Source organism: Carassius carassius, chromosome 4, assembly GCF_963082965.1.
Source record: "Carassius carassius chromosome 4, fCarCar2.1, whole genome shotgun sequence".
Lineage (NCBI taxonomy): Eukaryota > Metazoa > Chordata > Actinopteri > Cypriniformes > Cyprinidae > Carassius > Carassius carassius.
Window position 1 is genome coordinate 27786547 of NC_081758.1, and position 21511 is coordinate 27808057.

The 21511-nt window shown below is 37.5% G+C and overlaps 1 protein-coding gene and 1 pseudogene across 1 annotated transcript; one reads left to right on the forward strand and one right to left on the reverse strand.

Annotated features, from left to right (window-relative positions):
- Positions 1-6512: 6512 nt before the first annotated feature.
- On the reverse strand, positions 6513-7241 carry LOC132135258 (uracil-DNA glycosylase-like; annotated as a pseudogene).
- Positions 7242-9718: 2477 nt separating this feature from the next.
- On the forward strand, positions 9719-13711 carry LOC132139663 (synaptic vesicle 2-related protein-like). The gene is made up of 9 exons (XM_059548186.1): positions 9719-9801; positions 10035-10153; positions 10757-10842; positions 10985-11083; positions 11246-11317; positions 11451-11575; positions 12100-12163; positions 12280-12405; positions 13422-13711. The coding sequence occupies exons 1-9, from the start codon at positions 9740-9742 to the stop codon at positions 13650-13652; spliced, it is 984 nt and encodes a 327-aa protein (XP_059404169.1). The 5' UTR covers positions 9719-9739; the 3' UTR covers positions 13653-13711.
- Positions 13712-21511: the final 7800 nt, after the last annotated feature.

Below are 21511 nucleotides of genomic sequence, written 5' to 3' on the forward strand. Positions count from 1 at the left end.
ACAGGTTAACAGTTTGAAATAAACCAAGTTCACTCCGGTTTACAGTGCTCAGAGATGAGGCACGGACTGAACGTAAACCAAGGAAAACCAAATAATCAAACAACCACACGGTAGACACGAGATGCTGATTTCAAGTTAGACCAAGGGAATTCCATATGCGGCGGCCCGGGGAGACGTTCAGCCTGCCCTCGAAACCATGCACTACACCCCGATAGCAACGTGAATCAACCGCTGGGTTGCTATCGTGATAAAGGTCGAGGCAAAACAGCGACGCAGTCGCGATCACGGTTCAGTGTTGATGCTCACTTCCCACTAATTAGCCCAAAAAGACTCAGTTATGCAGGAGAGCCCTGCAGAGCATAAGGAAACTATATTAAAACAGGAAAAGAAAACATTACAGATACGCAAACTATAATCCTACATACCACGGGATGATCCTGCACGCAAACCGCTTCGTAGTTGCACACCATATTCAATATAGCGGCTCAGTCAGACCATATGAGTGACGTGCTATCAATGCCACTGAGGACAAAACCAATCATAAATAGCCGAGTCGCAGTCAATTACTTGTTATAAACAAAACTATACATACCGGTGAAGAGTGGGCAGCCAGCACAAAACAGCGGGAAGGAAAAAAAAATCCACAATCCAAGCCTGTAGCGACCACGGATGACGTCACGAGGGAAATACAAGGACGCATGCCAAGTGGCCATAACATGTCCTTTATATATCTCAAACCAAATAAGGAGGAGGGGTTACTAAACTAAGCACAGGTGGATGACATTCCCTACAGTGGATTCAACCACCCTGCTACACATGATAGAGCTTTAGTTGGCATCTGCTGATGGCACGGCGGATTGTGTTTACCGACAGTGGTTTCTGAAAGTATTCCTGGGCCCATTTAGTAATGTCATTGACACAATCATGCCGATGAGTGATGCAGTGTCGTCTGAGAGCCCGAAGACCACGGGCATCCAATAAAGGTCTCCGGCCTTGTCCCTTACGCACAGAGATTTCTCCAGTTTCTCTGAATCTTTTGATGATGTTATGCACTGTAGATGATGAGATTTGCAAAGCCTTTGCAATTTGACGTTGAGGAACATTGTTTTTAAAGTTTTCCACAATTTTTTTACGCAGTCTTTCACAGATTGGAGAGCCTCTGCCCATCTTTACTTCTGAGAGACTCTGCTTCTCTAAGACAAAGCTTTTATAGCTAATCATGTTACAGACCTGATATCAATTAACTTAATTAATCACTAGATGTTCTCCCAGCTGAATTTTTTCAAAACTGCTTGCTTTTTTAGCCATTTGTTGCCCCCGTGCCAACTTTTTTGAGACCTGTAGCAGGCATTAAATTTTAAATGAGCTAATTAAGTGGATAAAAGTGTAAAATTTCTCAGTTTAAACATTTGCTACGTTATCTATGTTCTATTGTGAATAAAATATTGGCTCATGTGATTTGAAATTCCTTTAGTTTTCATTTTATTAAAATTTAAAAAACGTCCCAACTTTTCCGGAATTCGGGTTGTAGTTTGCTACAGGGTTGAACAGTTATTGACAACATTACTAAGATAAAACGCACTAAGTTAGCTGTCAGTCAGTCGAGAACCACAAAAGCAAAAGTGCAGAGACTAGGAAATGCTCTGAAATTAAAGCTGGCATCACACTTGACTTGAGTCCTGCCTATCAGCTGGCAAAGAGCACTCAAACTAGAGCCAAGAGGGGATGCCAAGCCTCTGGCAGTCTGTCAATGTTCTTCTCTCATTACACACAGCATGTCATGTAGAGCATTCGTTTAAAAGACAATCATGATCTTAACTTAATCAAAACTGATCAGGTCTGAATTTGAAAAAAAAAAAAAAAAGGTTAATTTCCATGATGAATTAGATTTCCACTTTGGTGGCACTGTTATAAGATATATCCTGCTGAATTTTGGAGTGAGTCATTGAGACATTAAAGCTGATTTTAACAGAGAAGGAAAGTCTATCTGGTTAACTGACCATCACCTGAGAGGCCACGCTATTGTCCCAAAACTCCAGTTTGTCACAGGATCCCAGTGCTCAGCTCACAATATGGCTTCAGACTTTAGAAAGAGCTAGAGCTCATCGTTGGTCACTGGCCCTCATTCTTCTACAAGAGCAACTACACAAAGACTTGACAAATATTTGCTGCTTAAAGTCTAAATCAGAATTTTTTTTTTTTTTTTTTATAATTTATCAATAATTATTTGTTAATAATTTATGAATTTGAATATTTTTTCTTTATAAGTATTAGTGACAACTAAATTTTTTCGCAAAACATTTTCCCCCAAAAGGTTATTAAAATAATTAAATTTTCTAGTGCTATTTTGAGTTACATTTTCTTTAAATTTTATAAATCTTAAATGTTTTTTAACAAAGAGGAATTAAAGAATTTAAAAAAATGCTTCTTGTCAGTTTGTACATTATTAATTTAAAAAGTAATAGCGTATGCTTCAGATTTTTTTCTGAATTTTTTTAATGATCTGTATGTTATATTGTGTGTGTGTGTGTGTGTGTGTGTGTGTGTGTGTGTGTGTGTGTAAATATATATTAATCTTAGGAAAATCTGACAAAATTTATCATAGCTTATGATTATTTACATTTTAATAGATTATTTCAGCTGCTTTCTCCACGGACAAATGCAGAAGTATATGAAATGATTCTGAATTACCTCAGCATCCATTGTTTTTTCCTGAAGAGATGAATCCTAGTTCTCTTAGTATTTTTCCAGGGCTCAAAAGTTTAAAGGGCCTCCAGTTCCCAGTTTTGCCCTGGCATGATGGAAACTCAGACCAGCATGAAGACACATCTAGTGTGATCCACTTCACATTCGGTCGTGTTCAATCCAACTCTTTTTTTCTTTCTCACTCTTCTTCTCTAGCTCACGTTTCTATCCTTTGTTCTCATTAATTTATTTCAGTTTAAGCACCACCACTAAACTCGGCTCATGGTCTGCTCCAAGATGCTGAATGATTCATGGAGGGGCAGCAAGAGAAGATCTCATTCAGCGCCTCTCCTTAGACGCCGGTGCCCCACCATGTGTAACACAAGGCTGTGGAAACCTGAGCTAACACCCTGCTCCCTCCTCTACTACCTGTCTTATTCTGCACAAAATTACATTGTTGGGGTCTAGTTACTGATCTTTGATTAGGTGGATCTGTTTTCTGCTAATTACTACCCACTCTCCAACACGAGGCTCGTGGCTCATAGACCATTTGGTTTAAAACTGCCTCTATATTTTATTTTTACAAACTGATAGGTGTGTAATCACTCTGACTCCTGGGACGGTCAGCTGAGGCACTGATGGAACCTGAGTCAGTAGATGTTTACATCATTACTGTAAAGCTGTGTAAGTACTAGCCTTTCTCAGGTAATGTATAGGTTCAGTTGGCCCACTTTCTTCACTCCTGTTATCTTCAGTTTCAACTTTCATGTCTTGAGATATACATTTCCATTAATCAGCTCTAAAGGAAATCATGCAATTGTCAATGTCATTGTGTAAACCCTGTCTAGTTCGTGAATGATTTTTTCAGTGAACCGGTTGAACCAGTTGGAACTGAGTGTACTGATAAAATGGCATGAGTTTATAGAGAATTTGAATGATGAATGTTGTCAGATTGCAATGACGTAAAAAATTACAGATTAATGAACCGTTTTTAACTGGTTCGCAGAAATGAACCATCTAAAAGAATGTTTGCAGTTTTCAGACAATCAGATTTCTATTCCATGTGTGAAATGTACCATGCGCTTGAGGTAAATCATATTTACTTATGCTCACATATTTACATACGATCACACGCTCACAACACTCACATGTCGCCCATCCTTGGGAATTCCAAATCAACAAGATTCTTATCAGGTACGAAGCCTGACTCAATATAGCACCACCAAAAACATCTGCAAAACTAATTCCTGCTTGTTTTCAAACATGTTTCCTGATCATATCCCATTGAGCAGGCCAATAAATAGTCCCGCCCCAAAACTCACATCATTGGTTGAACTAACGTTGCTGTGCTGGCATGATTGGTGCCATACACAGTGTTTGCTATTTTCAATTCATCATTTTTGTTCAGAGTTTTACACAAACCTTGACTTTGCAGTTGACATGATTCCAAAGGTGAACTTCCAAAGGTATACAGTACCATCCCACAATCTTTGTCTGGATACTAATAACTAAGCTTTTGACAAAGCGTAGCTTCAGATTAGTTGATTTCCTTTAAGATAATAAAGGAATTAATAAAAAAAAGAATATATGCTGTGAAAACACAAATAAATAAATTAAATCGCTGTAAGAATAAATTTCTGAAATTTACGACATAGTGTAAAATGATCAATGGAATCAAAGCACAGCTCAGAGATCAGAAATTCCACAGCAAAAAATTGGCCATGATAATATTCATAGCCCTAATTACTGTCCCCGACTACAACTTTAACCTAATTTATAGGTTAGTGGTGCAAGGCGATACAGTGATGAAACAGCTGTCGTAGCAGAAAACCTGACAATGGAAAGAATATTGACATTAAACATAATAAAACAGCTTTAAAATTATGTTATAACTCGAAACACCTTGATAGAGCACTCATATACAGGCACATACACTACCATTCAAAAGTTTGGGCTCAGTAAGATTTTTAAAGGGGTTATATGATGCGATTTCAATTTTTCCTTTCTCTTTGGAGTGTTACAAGCTCTTGGTTCATATAGAAGATCTGTAAAGTTGCAAAGACTAAAGTCTCAAATCCAAACAGATATTCTTTAAAAAAGTTAAAGGGATAGTTCACCCAAAAATGAAAATTTGATGTTTATCTACATACCCACAGTGCATCCAAGATGAAGGTGACACTGTTTCTTCAGTAGAACACGAACTAAACTCATGATGATACACTGATGTGTAAAGACAAAAAAAAACAACAAAAAAAACAATTGGTGTGTGCAAGAAACTGAACAGTATTTCAGTATTTCTCTCAAATGGACCATTGACACTCTATCTACAATCTCAATTAGGAGTGTCAATGGTCCATTTGAGAGATAGGTGGCGATAATGCACTTATAAGTCTGCATCCGCTGTAAAGCGAGAAGAAGAAGCCTCCTCACGCACCTGCTTGAGAATGCGCTCAGGAGGATCTGCTTAGGAGAGTTTGCACACTGCGTGAATCAGAGGGGGAAAAAACTATATAAATTTTGTTCAGTTACTTGACTGATCATTTTGTGTCTTTACACATCAATGTATCATCACAAGCCACAGGGTTTAATTTTTAATTTTTATTTATTTATTTTTAATTTTTTTATGTTTTAGCCATGATTCCTATTCACTTATATGATAAGAGTGATAAACTGCAACGGTTTCAGTTAAAAATCTCAGTTTGTGTTCTACTGAAGAAACAAATTCACCTACTGTACATCTTGGAAGCCTTGGGGGTAAGCAGATAAAAATCTAATTTTAATTTTTGGGTGAACTATCCCTTTAAGAGTCAACCACGCCTACTTAAAACAGCTCATTCTAACATGCCCCCACGTCTACATCACAATGTGGGAAGATTTGCATAACATCGCCCTAACATTCACGCAAAGAAAGAAGGCATAACTTTTATTTTTTCTTTTGCCGCCGTCACCATGTCGTGGAGATGCTGTTTGTTTCGTTTGTGAAAGCGAAACTACTTTGTTTGGTCTTCGAAAAGAGGACACAACTAGAAATCAGTGGTTAAGTTGTATTTACAATACAGTTCCAGAACAGTTCAACCCACATATTCAGATGTGTGCAGCATTTTACGGAGGACGAGGACTGTTTCCTGGAAAATTTGCCTACAATACCGGTTATCTGTTTCTATAAAGTGGGGCATCATAATGCACTGGATAGCTGGCCAATCAGAGCACACCTTGTTTTTCAGAATGATGACCTTTGTAAAAATGTACACGTTTCAGAAAGGCGGGGCATAGAGGAACAACAATAATATACATTATGTGGAAAATAATGTGATTTTTGAATCTTGAACCAAATAAACACATTCAAAATAATGTTCTTTTTACCAACGTCATATGACCCCTTTAAATGTTTTTGAAAGAAGTTGGTTATGCTCACCAAGTGTACATTTATTTATTTACAATCAATAATGCAATAAACATATTAATTGTGAATTATTAATTATTAATTTAAAATATATTTTCTATTTTAATATATTTTAAAATTAAATGTACAGTAGTCCTCTAATGTCAAAGCTGAATTTTCAGCAGCCATTACTCCAGTCTTCAGTGTCACATGATTCTTCAGAAATCATCTAATATCCTGATTTAATGTTCAAGAAACATTTCTTATTGTCAGTGTTAAAATCGGTTGAGCTGCTCAAAAGAAAGTTCAAAAGAAAAGTATTTATTTGAAATGTCATGTCTTGTAAAATTAGATATGTCCTTCTGAATTAAAGTTTTAATAAAATAAAAAAATAAAATAAAATAAACTTACTGTCCCCACACTTTTGAATAGTATTGTATGTTGATCATCTACCCTGTTTACCCCATTCTGTGAGGTCTCTATGGCCTGGGTTCCAGAAGTCAACAATATCTTCTTTAAGCTCCATAAATATGTTTTCCAAACTGCAATAAGTGAAGCAGGTCAACATACAGAGTTGTCAGTAGAGATGTACTGTAAGATATCACTGTGGTAAGATGATCAATATATAATTATTTCCACAATTCAGTACAATGTGGTACCTAGGAGGAGGAGGTTTAGGCCTCAGCACACTGAAGGCCAAAACATGAGCCTGACCTGGATGGTGATCGGGGTCTTGCCCAAGAATGACCACTTTTACCTGTCAAAATTTGATATGTAGTCTATTTAAATCCACAGATCTTTTATACCTCTTCCTTTTTTAGAATATTAAAGAACTTACATCTTGAATTGCGCACAAAGTTGTGCCAAAAAACACATGCTCAGGGCTGGTATAAACAGTAAGGTATTGCCTCTCCATTGTAACAAAAGACATTAGCTGAAAAAAGAAAAAAACAGGAACAAAGTTTTTTTTTACCTCATCTTTTCATTGTTATTTAGATTATGTCTCATACTGAGTTTCACTTACTTTTGTAAAATAAGGTTTTGTAAATTCCATCCCGATTTGTCTTCGCCAGCTTTCACCAACGGGTAGAGGTACATTTCAACTGGCCAGTCGAATCAGTGGGGCACATCTGTTCTGCTCTATCTGATGCAGCTGTTCCTCAATGAGCTGCATGTTCTCAGCACTAACTTGCTCTTTGCAGGATGCATTGTCATTTAAGCAAAGAAATTATAGGAATAGCACACACTTAGATACAGGACTGTTCATGAAATGAACAGGAAATGCAGCAAAGGTTTAAATATATTCTTTTTTCAATAATTACCTAAAATAGTCAGATAAATGCAGAGCTTACTGAACTCATTCAGACACTTAACCTACCTTTTGCCATGTGCAAAGTAAGAAAAACTGTGTACACAGTACTGGCTGTTGTTTCTCAGAGTCAGACTCAATCACAAATACTGCTGTATCACTGTTATGCTCCCATTTCATGCAAATGCAAGTTTGTTCAACCATTTGCAAGACAAACTCTAAACCATGTTTCCTTAACCATGACTCTAACTGTTAACAAATAAAATTTCAAATCTGGTGGTATTTCCTTTTTTTCTATTTTTTTTTTTAGCTACAGCTATTATTTTCAAAAGAAAAATGTAAACATTTACATTCATAACATATTAACATTACAAGTGGAAGGCATTGTATGGTACAGAACATGACCCTAGCTTAACCCTTTTCATTTGAAGTTTAACTTCACTGTCCAGGACAATATTCAAAGGCCCCCTTCCACACAAATGCCATATAAAACATAAACATGGCACCTGGTGGCCGAGATTGGTACTGCATTATAATGTTAGAATTTTTTCTTCTTCCTTGTGTTGCCTCCTTCAGATATTTTTTTTCAACAAACTATTTTGTATATTTGCATGTATTTACATACTTTAAAGTCATCCTGCAGCTCCCGTAGTATTGTTCATTAGCTTCCTGGTTGAGAACTACTGCCTTAGTTATTTAATGCCACTTCTGTGGTGCTTAACTCATCTAACTTATTTAACTTTTCTGTTTGGACATAGAATTACTAGGTTGATGTGTGTGTATACCCTTACGAAAAAGAAGTTTATTCAAGTGTGCTATTAGTATACTTCTTTTAAACTAAAAAATAGGAAAGTATGCTTTTAGTTTACTTTTTATGTACTTCTCAGAAATGGGCTTTATGTACTCCTCAGAAATATACTTAAAATGATATTTAAGTATACTTGATTTATGCTTACAAAAATATATTTGAGCTATACTCCTAGAATCCGTGTTTTCATTATTATACTGTAGAGGGCGCTAGTACACATCTTCTGCACAGAATTTCCAAAAAAAAAACACAAGCCAAGAAGAATAAAAGAAACAACAGATACTTACACATGTAATCTAACACGATCATCTGATATGAAACACCATCAAAACTGTAACGTAATGGAATTAAATGTCGACCGATGAAGAGGTAATAATTACGGTCAAGATTTGGGGTGTTGATTGACTCCATCTACATTTTGATTATCATTCTGAATCCAATTCATAGTCTTTTTTCAGCTTTTTGTTCAAAATGTTATTTCTTTATTTTTTATGAAACTTACCCATATTAAAGTGTTTAAAAAAAGAATGCATGAAGCTACAGTAGAATAAAATGTATTTGTTTACAAGCAGATACCCTGTTCTTTCTTTGGATGTTTTGTAGGTTCAGATATTCATATAACAAAATATATACAAATTCAAACCTAAATAGGGACATAGTAGTATACTTAAAGTATGATGTAAAGTTCACTTACAGACAACTAATGAGTATACTTGCAATATAAAACTACAAACTAGTAGTTTACTGAGACTATACTTCAAATTGTACAAAGTATTTAATTAGTAAATTATCAGTAAACCTATAAGTTCACTTTTAGTATAATTGCAGTACAAACTACAAACAAACAGGCAAACTAGTAGTGTACTCAAAGTTTGCTACTGTTATACTTGAAGTATACTTAAAAGTATACATTTCTATACTAGAAAGTGGGCTAATTTAGTCCCAAGGAGTACTGAAACAGTACACTTAGAAGTATACTACTAGAACACTGATATTTGTATACTTGCTATATAAAGTATACTTACAAATATACTGGAACTTTACCTAAGTATACTTAGTAAAATAAACTTGAAGTATACTATATTTACTAGTGGTAAGGGTACCAATGAATAACTTGTCTATGTGTGAGTAAACATTTTTACAATCTGAAAAAAAAGAGCACAAAAAAGAGTGCTTACAATTAATTCATTTGAAAGATGATGTAGGTAAAAAAAATTATAAAAATTTCTAGTTTATGAAAACCAATTCTTTCCCCTTATCTCAGCATCTCTAATACTTTTATCTAACAAATGTTTCTAATGGAAATGATAAGATTTTATGAAAGAATTCCACACATTCCTTCTCTTCCTTTTATCACTGCGTATCTTGTTTAGGGATGACATGAGGCCGTGTGGGTTGTACTCTGGAGGACTGTGTGTCTGCTTGAGGCCAAGCCCACTTTCTTACTTTACCATCCTTCAGATTGTGTTGTTGTAATCAGAGTCGCATGCCAGTCTAACACGTTCTATAGCTGAGAACACTTTTTTGGTTTAGCGTTACATCATAGCCTAGTGAAATGAGTGCATTGAAAAGATCATTGCAAATGGCTTACAAACGCAGGAAAGACAGCAATATCAGGTAATACATGTGTTTTGTGTTTACTCGTAAAATTGTTGTGGCTAGTAAGAATGATTTACACCTGTGGTGGTTTACTTTAAGTTGAGTGAAAAATTAAAACCGAAGCCTTGAAATGTCAGACAAATGGCAGTTTTAAATTATGTTTAGTTTGTGAAATGTAAAGCCAACTACAAAATTGTTTCAGATTTTCATTGTAAACCGTACAAAAGCTAAAGTCTATATTTTTTTTTTAGTTTTGTGACATCCCAGACAGATGATAAAAGCATCCTTACTGTTCACGAGGAGCAGCCCGGGAAAGATGAGCCTATCGATGAAGGAGTTTGCAGCAAGTACAGAAGCTCTGGAATCTCAGGTTGGCATCTATATCCAACATCTACATTTGTAAATGAATGTGCAATTTGAACATTCTCTTTATTCCAGGATAGAGTAGAATGTTTAATTGAATTCTAAAACAGTGATTAAGGTCAGACTTGTGGCGTAATGAATGCATGTCGTTTAAGGACTTTAGGAGGTGTGAGGTTAGAGTAGAATGCTAAAAAAAAATATTGTTCAAGAAATAACATTATGCATCCTCATGTAGGCTACTGAATACTTTTAAAGAGAGCATAAGGCTTTTTTGTCTATAGAGCATAACAAAAAGTACAGTAAGTAGACACAAATATATAGGCAGAAAGACTAATAAATTATAGTTTTTTTTGCATAGTGCCATCTTTATTGCAGTCAGAATTATTAATTGTAGTTCCAGATACTCTGTCAGCAGAATTTTAATTCCTCACAGTATTGACATTATGCTTTTTGCTGAATAGGTACTAGCTCAGAAGAATACACAGCCCTTGTCATAATTCCTTTCTGCATGGCTCAGTCTTAAGGAGATAACTCTAATGTCTATTTGGTGATTTGTGCTTAGCTTGTATACAATATCTTCTCATCATTCAATAAATATGCATTTCTTCAGAAACCTTCACTGTCGAAGAAGCAATTGAGGCTATCGGTTTCGGAAGGTTTCAGTGGAAACTCTCAATGCTAACAGGAGTTGCGTGGGTAAGACATTCTGCATTATACTGTAGTATTTTAAATACAAGTGATGGTTACTGAACAAATATCTTCAATTTGTTCAGCTCATTCGGTTTACTTAAAAGCTTTTTACTGTTTACTGAAAATTGTTTTATATTTGCATGCTAAGATGGCCGATTCTATGGAAATGATGCTCCTTAGTATTGTAACTCCTCAACTGCGCTGTGAGTGGAGGCTCTCGAGCTGGAAAGTGGCATTCATAACAGCGGTCGGTATATTCACTGTTGAACATGTTTAAACACTTCCGGGGGTTACATTTGGTTATAGCTTTCTGAAAAGGTGTAGTGTGTAGTGTTGTGAAGACTTTTATAATATTTGAATTTAATCTTTTGAATTTTAAATGTATCGTTGTAATTTCGTACCTTGCCAGATAGTGTTCATTGGAATGATGGTCAGCTCCTCACTTTGGGGGAACATTTCAGATAAATATGGCCGAAAAGTGGTATGTTTGGTTTAAATCTATCACAAGTGAATTGAGTAAATAAATAATGTCAATGCAAGCATTCTTTATAAGAACATAAAGCAGTCATTGTTGCCTCACTGACAGCCTCGCCATCTCCCTCTCCATCTTTTAGAGTTTAATACTGTGCCTGCTGTGGACATTGCACTATGGGCTTCTCAGTGCTTTCACACCTGTTTACAGCTGGATCTTAGTCTTGCGATGCCTCGTGGGATTTGGCCTAGGAGGAGCCCCTCAGTCGTGAGTTTTTCCATCATTGAGCAATGAATGAAGTGGGATTGATTGCAAACTCATAATTCACATTCAGCTGAGCAACACTCAGAATGTCTTCTTTATGGAACTTTTTATTCATGTTCTAGATATTAAGTTCTCATTAATGTCTACATGTTTTGGACATTGCTTTTACATCTTTTACATGGATTTGACAAAAAAAAAATCCTCAGAAATCATTACACCTGTTCAGTTGCTCACTACTACAAATAACTTCCCAAGTCATTTAATCTGTATTCAGTAAAATTAAAAGAATGCTTTTATTCAACAAGGACACATTTATACAAATCCCAGAATGTTACTAAATGTATATTTCAAATAAACATTTTTTTTTTAAACTTTATATTCATCATAGAATCCTAAAAAAAATGTATCACAGTTTCTACAAAAATATTAAGTGTTTTCAACAAGTTTCTCGAACAAAAAATCAGAATATATAGAGGATTTGTGAAGCATCATGGTTTTTCGATAATATTTCATTCATTCCCTTACAGAGTGACATTATATACTGAATTCCTCCCAATAAAATCCAGAGGGATATCTATAATCCTGTTAGGGGTAATTCAGATGACTGTTTATTCAACTATTACCCATATTTTTTAACATGCAATTATATTATACATTTGACATTTTACATTCTTCTGTTTTCATTTTACAATCTTCTGTGCTAATAGGTGTTCTGGGCCTTGGGTGCTGTGTTTGAAGTGTTACTGGCTATGGTGGTCATGCCCACATTAGGCTGGAAATGGCTGCTAGCTTTCTCCACCTTTCCTCTTGTTATCTTTGCTGCCTCCTGCTGTGTATGTATGGCTGTGACTGGACACAAGGCTCATGTTCAGGGGCCTTAAATTACAATAAAATTCATTAGGGATGCATGATATATCGGCCAATATAGATATCGGCCTATAAATGTAAATTTTTCTGTCATCGTTGTAAAACCAATAAGAGAATTTGGCTGATATGTTTGATTTGGGTTCTGTGATTCAGCGCATTGTTGAGTGAAATGCCAAGAGCACATGCACAACAGAAGTTACACATTCTGATTAGCACGTCACTTAGTTCAACTTCACGTGTGCATTTGGTCTTTTTTTACGTATATAAGTTGTAATATTATATTTATGTTGTATAAATATCTGAATATATGATGCGTTTTCCTGTGTTAAATAAGATGGCAGCACTTCAGTTTACCGGTTTTCATTTAGCCTAAGCTAATAGGCAAATTCTTTTATCTTCCTCACAGGCTGCGAGTCACAGCGTGTCAATTATGCGGTGATGCGCTATGAAATTGTTGCGAAGCAAATTAATTGTAATATTATTTTAATAATAAAAGTAACCTAATAATAATAGCCAGAAAATAACAAGTCTACATTAATTGGAAATGCCAAAAACTCTTAATAATGACAACATTTAATGATTTTGACAATATCTCTGGCTATAGTCCTTACATGCTGGATCTCACACTCCATAGTATTATCACCTTTTTTTATCACCTTATTTTTTTACACATTAGTAATGTTGTCCAGTAACTTGTTTCCATTATTTAAGCATTATTTCATTTATTTGTAAGGCTGCTTTATGTTTGATTTATGTTGAAGTGTTTAATGCCTTTTAATGATGAGACTTTTTTGGTAATCAGGCTCTCGATAATTATATCATAATGTGGATTAAGATTTATCGGCCAACATATCGGTTATCGGCTTTAATATTTAAATAATTATCGGTTATCGGTATCGGCCAAAATTTTCATATCGGTGCATCCCTTGAATTCATATGGATTCTACTGTGTGATTATGAATTGTGCATATTTGTCATGTAGTGGTTACCAGAAAGTGCTAGATTTGATGTACTGAGGGGCAGAGAAGACAAGGCCCTGGACACTTTGAAATATATAGCAGCAGATAATAGGAGCTCTGTGCCTACTGGAAGACTTATAGCCAACACTCAGGTATGTGGGGCTAACAGTCTCAAAATTTCCTACTCACACATTATTGAAAAATTTCAAATTTGGGGTTTTCATGTTTATTTTGTAAAGTCTAGTTGCATTTGATTTGTGTTTATGTGTTTCAGGCTGAGCGTGGGAGAATTAGAGATCTTTTTATTCCAGAATACCGCAAAACTACACTTTTGGTCTGGATTATCTGGTATGTAGATTGTTCAAAATGTCAAATACTTCCATATGAAACTTAAAAAATATATATATAAAACTAAAAAATCTACTTTGTTTTATGAACACAGGTTTTGTAATGCTTTTTCATATTATGGTATTGTGCTGCTGACCACTGAAATGTTCCAAGCAGGATCTGCGTGTAGTGGTGAGTGGTTTGTAAAGTGTGTTGTGTGACCTTGATTTTAACACACTATTGTGTTTAACTTGGACTAAAACCACTAATCTAAACTACACAAAAAAAGGTTTTGAGTCATTAAGATGTTGTATGTTTTTAAAAGAAGTCGTCTCAAAGTTACCTATGTAACCCTAGTTCCTCGAGGGAATGAGACGCTGCGTCGAAGCACTATGGGGAACGCGTCTAGCGTGAGCGACTCTGAATATCGTGTGTAATCAGTCCAATGGAAGAGCGTGACGTCATGGGCGGGGTGACGTAAGCGACCAGGAAGCTATAAAATCACGTGCCGCGCAGCTGGCATCAGCTTCGAGTACCAGCAAGCACCGGCAGGGGTGCCGGGGCTATGGCCTCGAGAAGCAGGGTCTCGTTCCCTCGAGGAACTAGGTTTACATATATAACCTAGAGACGTTCCTCTTCAGGAACTCGAGCTGCGTCGAAGCGCTAGGGGGAACGATGTACCCATGTTGCCAGACTACCAAATCCCTGCCTAGTGTGTATCCGAAGAGCACAGCTTAGGACGAGAGGACTGAAGCGCCTGGAGTTAGTGGCATATCTAAGCCATAGAATTTTGAAAAAGTGGAAGGCGTGGACCACCCCGCAACATTGCAGATGTCCAGCATGGACACACCTGCTAGAAAAGCCTTGGAGGCCGCCATGCCCCATGTAGAGTGAGCCTTGGCTCCCAACAGCGGGGGAAGACCAGAGGTCACATAGGTGGCGTTGATAGTCTCAACTATCCAATGACTAATAGTCTGCTTAGAAGCAGGAAAGCCCCTCTTGGGGGAACCGTAGTGTTGGGAACTCAGAAATGAAGACCAGGAGACTCTTGGGTAATCTTCAGCAGGATTCTTTATTGAGAACTCTCTGCGTGGCGCTGTAGTCATCAAAAGTCTGACTTGTCCTTAAGACAATGTAGTTTATATACATTTTAAGGGGGCGGGATACACAGAGGTGGAGACAACCTAAACAAAGCATGCAAATGCAATACAGGGATCAGCCTGATACTGGCCATTTTCCCATCTTTGATCTTGTCAGCATAACAGTGTCATTTAAATACAGAGGTGCCTGACAGTATTGCTGATACGGAAGCTTTTCTGTACTCAGCAACAAGGCCATCTGACCAGATGCGAACTAATGGTCCCTTGTCCTCTAACACACTTTCAGGCTCATCAACTATTCCACTGTAAGTTACTGCTGACTGACAAAATCTTTCAGTGTATTTACTCACAGTTTCAGCCTCCTTCTGTACACAACTAGTGACCTTTGACCAATCCACTTTTGGTCCAACAATATTCTTTAACTCTCTCAGAATTCCCTCTCTCAATTCATCTTTACTGGCATGTTGTAGTTCGGAAGTAACAGCAGACTCAAAACTGTTGAATTCAGATTCACTAAGTATTTGTGACATCAGCTGTGTGACTTCTGCTAACGACATGTCATAGAGACGCATTTTGCTGATCAATGCTCTTCTGAATTCAGTAAAATTTGTGCATGCAGAGGGTAAGCTCTGGGATAGTCTCTCTATATCTTTAGGTCTTAGCGCGTTGGCAACAGTTTTTACTTGGACAACAGAAGAGTTGGCAGGAACACTTTCAGTTCCCTCAATTCTCTGAGCTCTTCTCGCACCACATACCTTTACTGAATCTACAGGCACATCAGTTACTGACTGGATGGTTACATCTGTTTCAAAGAAAGCTTGTAAGTCAGGATAATTGTTATCAGTCTGACTAACGTCTTCCACATCAGTTTTTGCTGCAGCTTTGTTACGATTCAATTTCTTAGTCAAAGAGGATACTGTAGCTCTGAGCTCTTTGTTCTGTTCCTCTAGTTATGAGGTACGCTGAGAATGTTGTATAGCTAGTGCTAAACCAAATTCTCTGTGGCAGCAGATTATGCCTTTCGCATTGTTTTTGCGAATACATGATCCTAGTACCTTTTTACATTCTTCAATTGACCATACTTTTTCTGGATCAATAAAAATTTCTTTATCAAATCCAATCTGACTGACTCTGTCACTATTGAGTCCATGTGCTGTCCTAACAATGATTTGAACTCACTGTCTGTCCATGAAGGAGTAGCTAGTCCACCTTTCTTAGTTGTTGGAATCACCTTAGGATTCCGTCTCAACATTTTGTAAAGTTTTTCTGACACAAAAGGACACTTCTAACACTTCCCTGGCAAGCAGAGGATAAAAACACAAACTATTAGCACTTTATGCTAAACTTCCCTGCCAGACACAGAGGGTAGCAAAATATTAGCATGTGATGCTAATCTTCCCTGCCTAAACAGAGGATTACTTTCATCTCTAAAATATAATTTTATAGGGTAACTTAGTTAACCAAACCCTACAAAGTATTTCTGACACAAGAGGACACTTCTAACACTTCTCTGGCAAGCAGAGGATAAAAACACAAACTATTAGCACTTTATGCTAAACTTCCCTGCCAGACACAGAGGGTAGCAAAATATTAGCATGTGATGCTAATCTTCCCTGGCTAAACAGAGGATTACTTTCATCTTTAACCAAACCCTACAGCTGTCTGTTAAATCTTCTCTGACGGCGCAGAGGGTAACAAATTTGTTCTGGTCTTAAAGGTTATTTTGGATAGAGGGACACTCACTAACCATTAGTTGTACAGAAAGATTCAGTCTGGAATGAAGTCAGATCTTTGTTGAGATTGCAGTTCCAATATGGATTCAGGTGAGAAGCTCTATCCGGGTCACGGCACCAAAAACTGTTGGGAACTCAGAAGCGAAGACCAGGAGACTCTTGGGTAATCTTCAGCAGGGTTCTTTATTGAGAGCGCTCTGCGTGGCGCTGTAGTCATCAAAAGTCTGACTTGTCCTTAAGACATTGTAGTTTATATACATTTTAAGGGGGCGGGATACACAGAGGTGGAGACAACCTAAACAACGCATGCAAATGCAATACAGGGATCAGCCTGATACTGGCCATTTTCCCATCTTTGATCTTGTCAGCATAACAGTGTCATTTAAATACAGAGGTGCCTGACAGTATCGCTGATACCTTCACATTATCATAGAGACAAAAGCACAGCTGTGCCTTGAGTTTAGCAGGCACTTTTATCTTGGGACATTGCCCAATCATCAGGAAGTGCTTGAAGACAAAAGGTTAATGTCTCAGACACTTGATTTTCCTTATTTTAGCTTCTTGGATATGTCAGCTTTATTACCTCAAAATGTCTACTATTATATTGGAACCTAGATCGAACATTTTATAAAGTTGTAATCCCACAGTAGCATACAAGCAATTGGTCTGTTTCTCTCCACAGGGCAGCTCTGTGGACGCATGCGTCCAGCGCTCGAACTGGACACATACAATTTAGCTTCTCTTGGTTGGGCTCCCAAAAGGGAGGAGGACAGAAGGCCTGCAGCACTACAGGTTGTGGTGTGATAGAGGGAACCTTAGGAACATATCCCGCTCGAGGGTATATGAACGCTTTGGTTATGCCAGGTGCAAAATCAAGATAGGTAGGGGCCACTGAGAGGGCCTGTAAATCTCCTACTTTCCTCAGAGAGGTAATAGCCAACAGAAAGGCGGTTTTAAGGGTCAGATGTCTGTCTGAAATATCTTGAATCGGCTTGAATGGAGTTGAGAATGGAGAAGAGCCTCTAACACCACAACCAAGTCCCACGGGGGAATACGGGACCGTACTGGAGGTCTCAGCCTCAGCGCACCGTGGAGGAAACGTGTAAAAAAGGGGTGTCTTCCCAAAGACTGACCATCGAGAGGGACATGGTAGGCCGCAATGGCCGCCACGTAAACCTTCAGCATGGAGTGGGTCAATCCTGCAGAGAGCCTGGCTTGTAGAAACTCCAGAACTGTACCAACTGGGCAGTTAGCTGGGTCAAGCTGGTGGTTTCTGCACCATGAGGTGAAGAGTTTCCACCTCAGGGCGTACACTTTCCTCATTGAGGGAGCTCTGGCTTGGAGGATGGTCTCAACAACCTCGGGTTGAGAGACCAGATGCTATGAGTTGTGCCCCCTCAGGGGCCACACCAACAGCTTCCACAACTCTGGGCAAGGGTAAATTATTGTGCCCTGTACCTGAGAGAGTAGGTCTGTTCTGATCGGTATCTCCCATGGAGAGTCTTCGAGGAGCAAGACTAGGTCTGCGAACCATACCCGGCCGGGCCAGTACAGAGCTACTAACAACAAACATACTCTCACCAGAACTCCCGGGAGCAGAGCAATAGGGGGAAAGGCGTACAGACGAAGCCGCGGCCAGGTCTGTACCATAGCGTCCAGTCCCAGAGGAGCTGGATGAACTAGAGAGAACCAAAGGGGACATTGTGATGTCTCTTGAGTCGCAAAGAGATCTACTTGAGCTCTGCCAAAGTTTCTCCATATCTGTTTCACCACCTCGGGATGAAGTTTCCATTCCCCGGGCCTCGGCCCCTGCCTCGACAGTATGTCTGCCCCCATATTTAGTTTCCCAGGAATATGTACTGCTCTTAATGAGAGGAGTTTGCCCTGGGACCACACAAGGATCTGGTGCGCCAGCTTGTACAAGGGGCGCGAACGCAGACCTCCCTGGTGGTTGATGTAAGAGACCACTGATGTGTTGTCGGTACGCACCAACACATGGTGACCCCTTAGGTCTGGGAGGAAGTGCTTTAGTGCACAATAAACTGCTAGCATCTCTAGACAATTGATATGCCATGTCAGATGGTGACTGCTCCACAGACCACGGGCAGGGTGGCCACTCATGACCACACCCCAGCTAGTGAGGTATGCATCTGTCGCTAGTATTACATGGCGACAAGGAGCTCCCAGCATCGGGCCCTGATTCAAGAACCAAGGTTTCTTCCACATTTCCAAGGCACGGAGGCAGCACCGCGTGACCTTGATAGTTCGAAGTGGATTGCCCCTCGGGGAAAATCCCTTGGTCTTGAGCCACCACTGTAGGGGTCTCATGTACAGCAGTCCAAGAGGTATCACGTTGGACGCAGCTGCCATCAGACCCAACAATCTCTGAAATTGTTTGACAATGAGTGAGTGGCCTTCTTTGACTCTCTTGACTGAGATGAGGATCGACTCGATACGAGCAGGGGACAGACATGCCTGCATCAGGGTTGAATCCCATGCTACGCCTAGATAGGTGGTTCTCTGAACTGGAGAAAGTACACTCTTCTTGGCGTTCAGTCTCAAACCCAGCTCCCCCATATGTGCGAGAATGACATCTTGATGTCGAGCCGCAACTGTTTTTTATGTTTTTATGTTTTTAATTGTTTTATTGCTCCATGGTAAAAACACAAAACATTTCATTTTCTTCTTTAGATAATTTAAATTCCCATGTGCAAAAGGGAACAGAAAGAAGATTAAATCTTATAATATCTGTCCCCTATTCCAAAAACAAAATAAAAAATAACCTTGGTTACGCAACTTACAGCCAAAATTACACTGACAAAAACAATGTTGGTTTAAATATCAGCATTCATGCAGTATAATAAATCAGGCAATGCCCTAACAACAAATCAACATGTAATCCAATACATATACAATACAGCAAAAAACAAACAAAACAAAAACCAAAAACATAGACCTCACCATATTAATACTGACTGAATATACTCTGTTTATACTTATACTTAAACTGTCCAATATTACTACAACTTTTAAGATTTTCATGCAATGAGTTCCACAATTTTACTCCAATAACTGAGGGGCACATTTGTTTTATTGTTGTACGTGCAAATTTATGTTTAAAATTATACCTTCTCCTACTGAACTCTTTTTCTAACTGAAAAAAGTGTTGTATTTTCTCTGGTAAGATTTTATGTCTTGCTTTAAATAAAATTATTAGTGTTTGAAACTTAACCAAATCTTCTAACTTTAATATTCTGGATTTAACAAATAATTTGCTTGTATGTTCTCGGTAGTTGATTTTTGAATAATTCTTATAGCTCTCTTCTGTAAAATAGATAAAGGTTTTATATTTGTCTGATATGTGTTCCCCCAGACTTCTATAAAATAAATAAAATATTGGTACGATGAGTGAACTATATAGTATTTTCATTGTTTTATTATTTAATACCTCCTTCACTTTGTTTAAAACAAAAATATTTTGGGAGATTTTTCTTTTAATGTGTGTTATGTGAGGTTTCCATGATAGCTTATCATCCATAATTACACCAAGAAAACGAAACTCAAACACTCTCTCAATATCAACTCCATCTATGGATAAAGCAACAGGTTCATTTATTTTCCTATTTCCAAAGACCATAAATTTTGTCTTCTCTAAATTCAACGACAACTTATTTATATCAAACCATTTCTTCAATTTTGTCATTTCATATTCAATGGATTCTACTAGTTTCTGTATATTATTTCCAGAGCTGAAGAAATTAGTATCATCTGCAAATAAAACAAACTGTAATAATTTGGAAACATCACAAATGTCATTAATATATAAAATAAAAAGTTTAGGTCCCAAAACAGAACCCTGTGGTACCCCACATTTAATTTCCATAAGTTCAGATTTGACATCAGTTAACTGTACATATTGTTTCCTGTTATGCAGATAACTTCTCAACCAATTAAGGGCCATTCCTCTCATTCCATACAAACTTAATTTAGAAAGTAAAATATCATGATTCAAAGTATCAAATGCCTTTTTTAAATCAATAAACACTCCTACTGTGAATTTCTTTTCATCTGTTGCTGTTGTTATTTCTTCAACAATATTCATTAAGGCCGTTGCTGTGGACCTTTTTTGTCTAAAGCCATACTGGCTTTCACTCAGCAGGTGATACTTTTCTAAAAAACTGTCCAACTTGTAAACAAAAAGTTTTTCCAGTACTTTTGAGAATTGTGACAGTAATGAAACCGGTCTATAGTTATTGAAGCTTTGCTTATTTCCTGCTTTAAATAATGGAATAACTTTTGCCCTCTTCATTCTATCTGGAAAAATACCCCTTCCAAAGGAACGATTACAAATATAACAAAGGGGTTTGACAATACAATCAATTGTCTTTTTTTAATATAACCATATCTATTCCATCACAATCAATGGAAGTCTTACTCTTGGACTTAGAAACAATAGTCATAATTTCTGATTCACTGACATCCCCTAAAAACATTGACTGCAGCACTCTACTATCGCCTCTCCATCCTCTTTGCAATGACGTGTCATGTATCTTGATACAATCTGCCAGATTTGGCCCCACATTTACAAAAAAAGAATTAAATTCATTAGCCACCTCATTCAAATCATACAGTGTCTTATTATTATAAATAAAATGATCAGGCAGGACTGTGTGTGCTGTTTTATTACCCATTACTTTATTCAGAATGTTCCATGTCCCTTTTATATTATTTTTATTATCATCCAACAGTTTATTATAATAAACCTTCTTAGCCTGTCTCATAATTAATACTAGCTTATTTTTATACACCTTATATTTTATTTCAGCAGTATTTGTTCTATATTTTATAAAATTTCTATAAAGTTTGTTTTTCTTTTTGCATGCATTCATCAATCCTTTTGATATCCATGGCTTTCTATTTTCATTTGCTTTTTGTTTGTGTACCACTATTGGA

What these genes read in the sequence shown, in the direction of transcription:
- LOC132139663 (XM_059548186.1), top strand. Translation starts at nt 9,740, where the DNA reads ATGAGTGCATTGAAAAGATCATTGCAAATGGCTTACAAACGCAGGAAA. An exon ending in CAGAAGCTCTGGAATCTCAG is followed by an intron (nt 10,154 to 10,756) that starts GTTGGCATCTAT and finishes GCATTTCTTCAG; the next exon opens with AAACCTTCACTGTCGAAGAA. An exon ending in TATCTATAATCCTGTTAGGG is followed by an intron (nt 12,164 to 12,279) that starts GTAATTCAGATG and finishes CTGTGCTAATAG; the next exon opens with GTGTTCTGGGCCTTGGGTGC.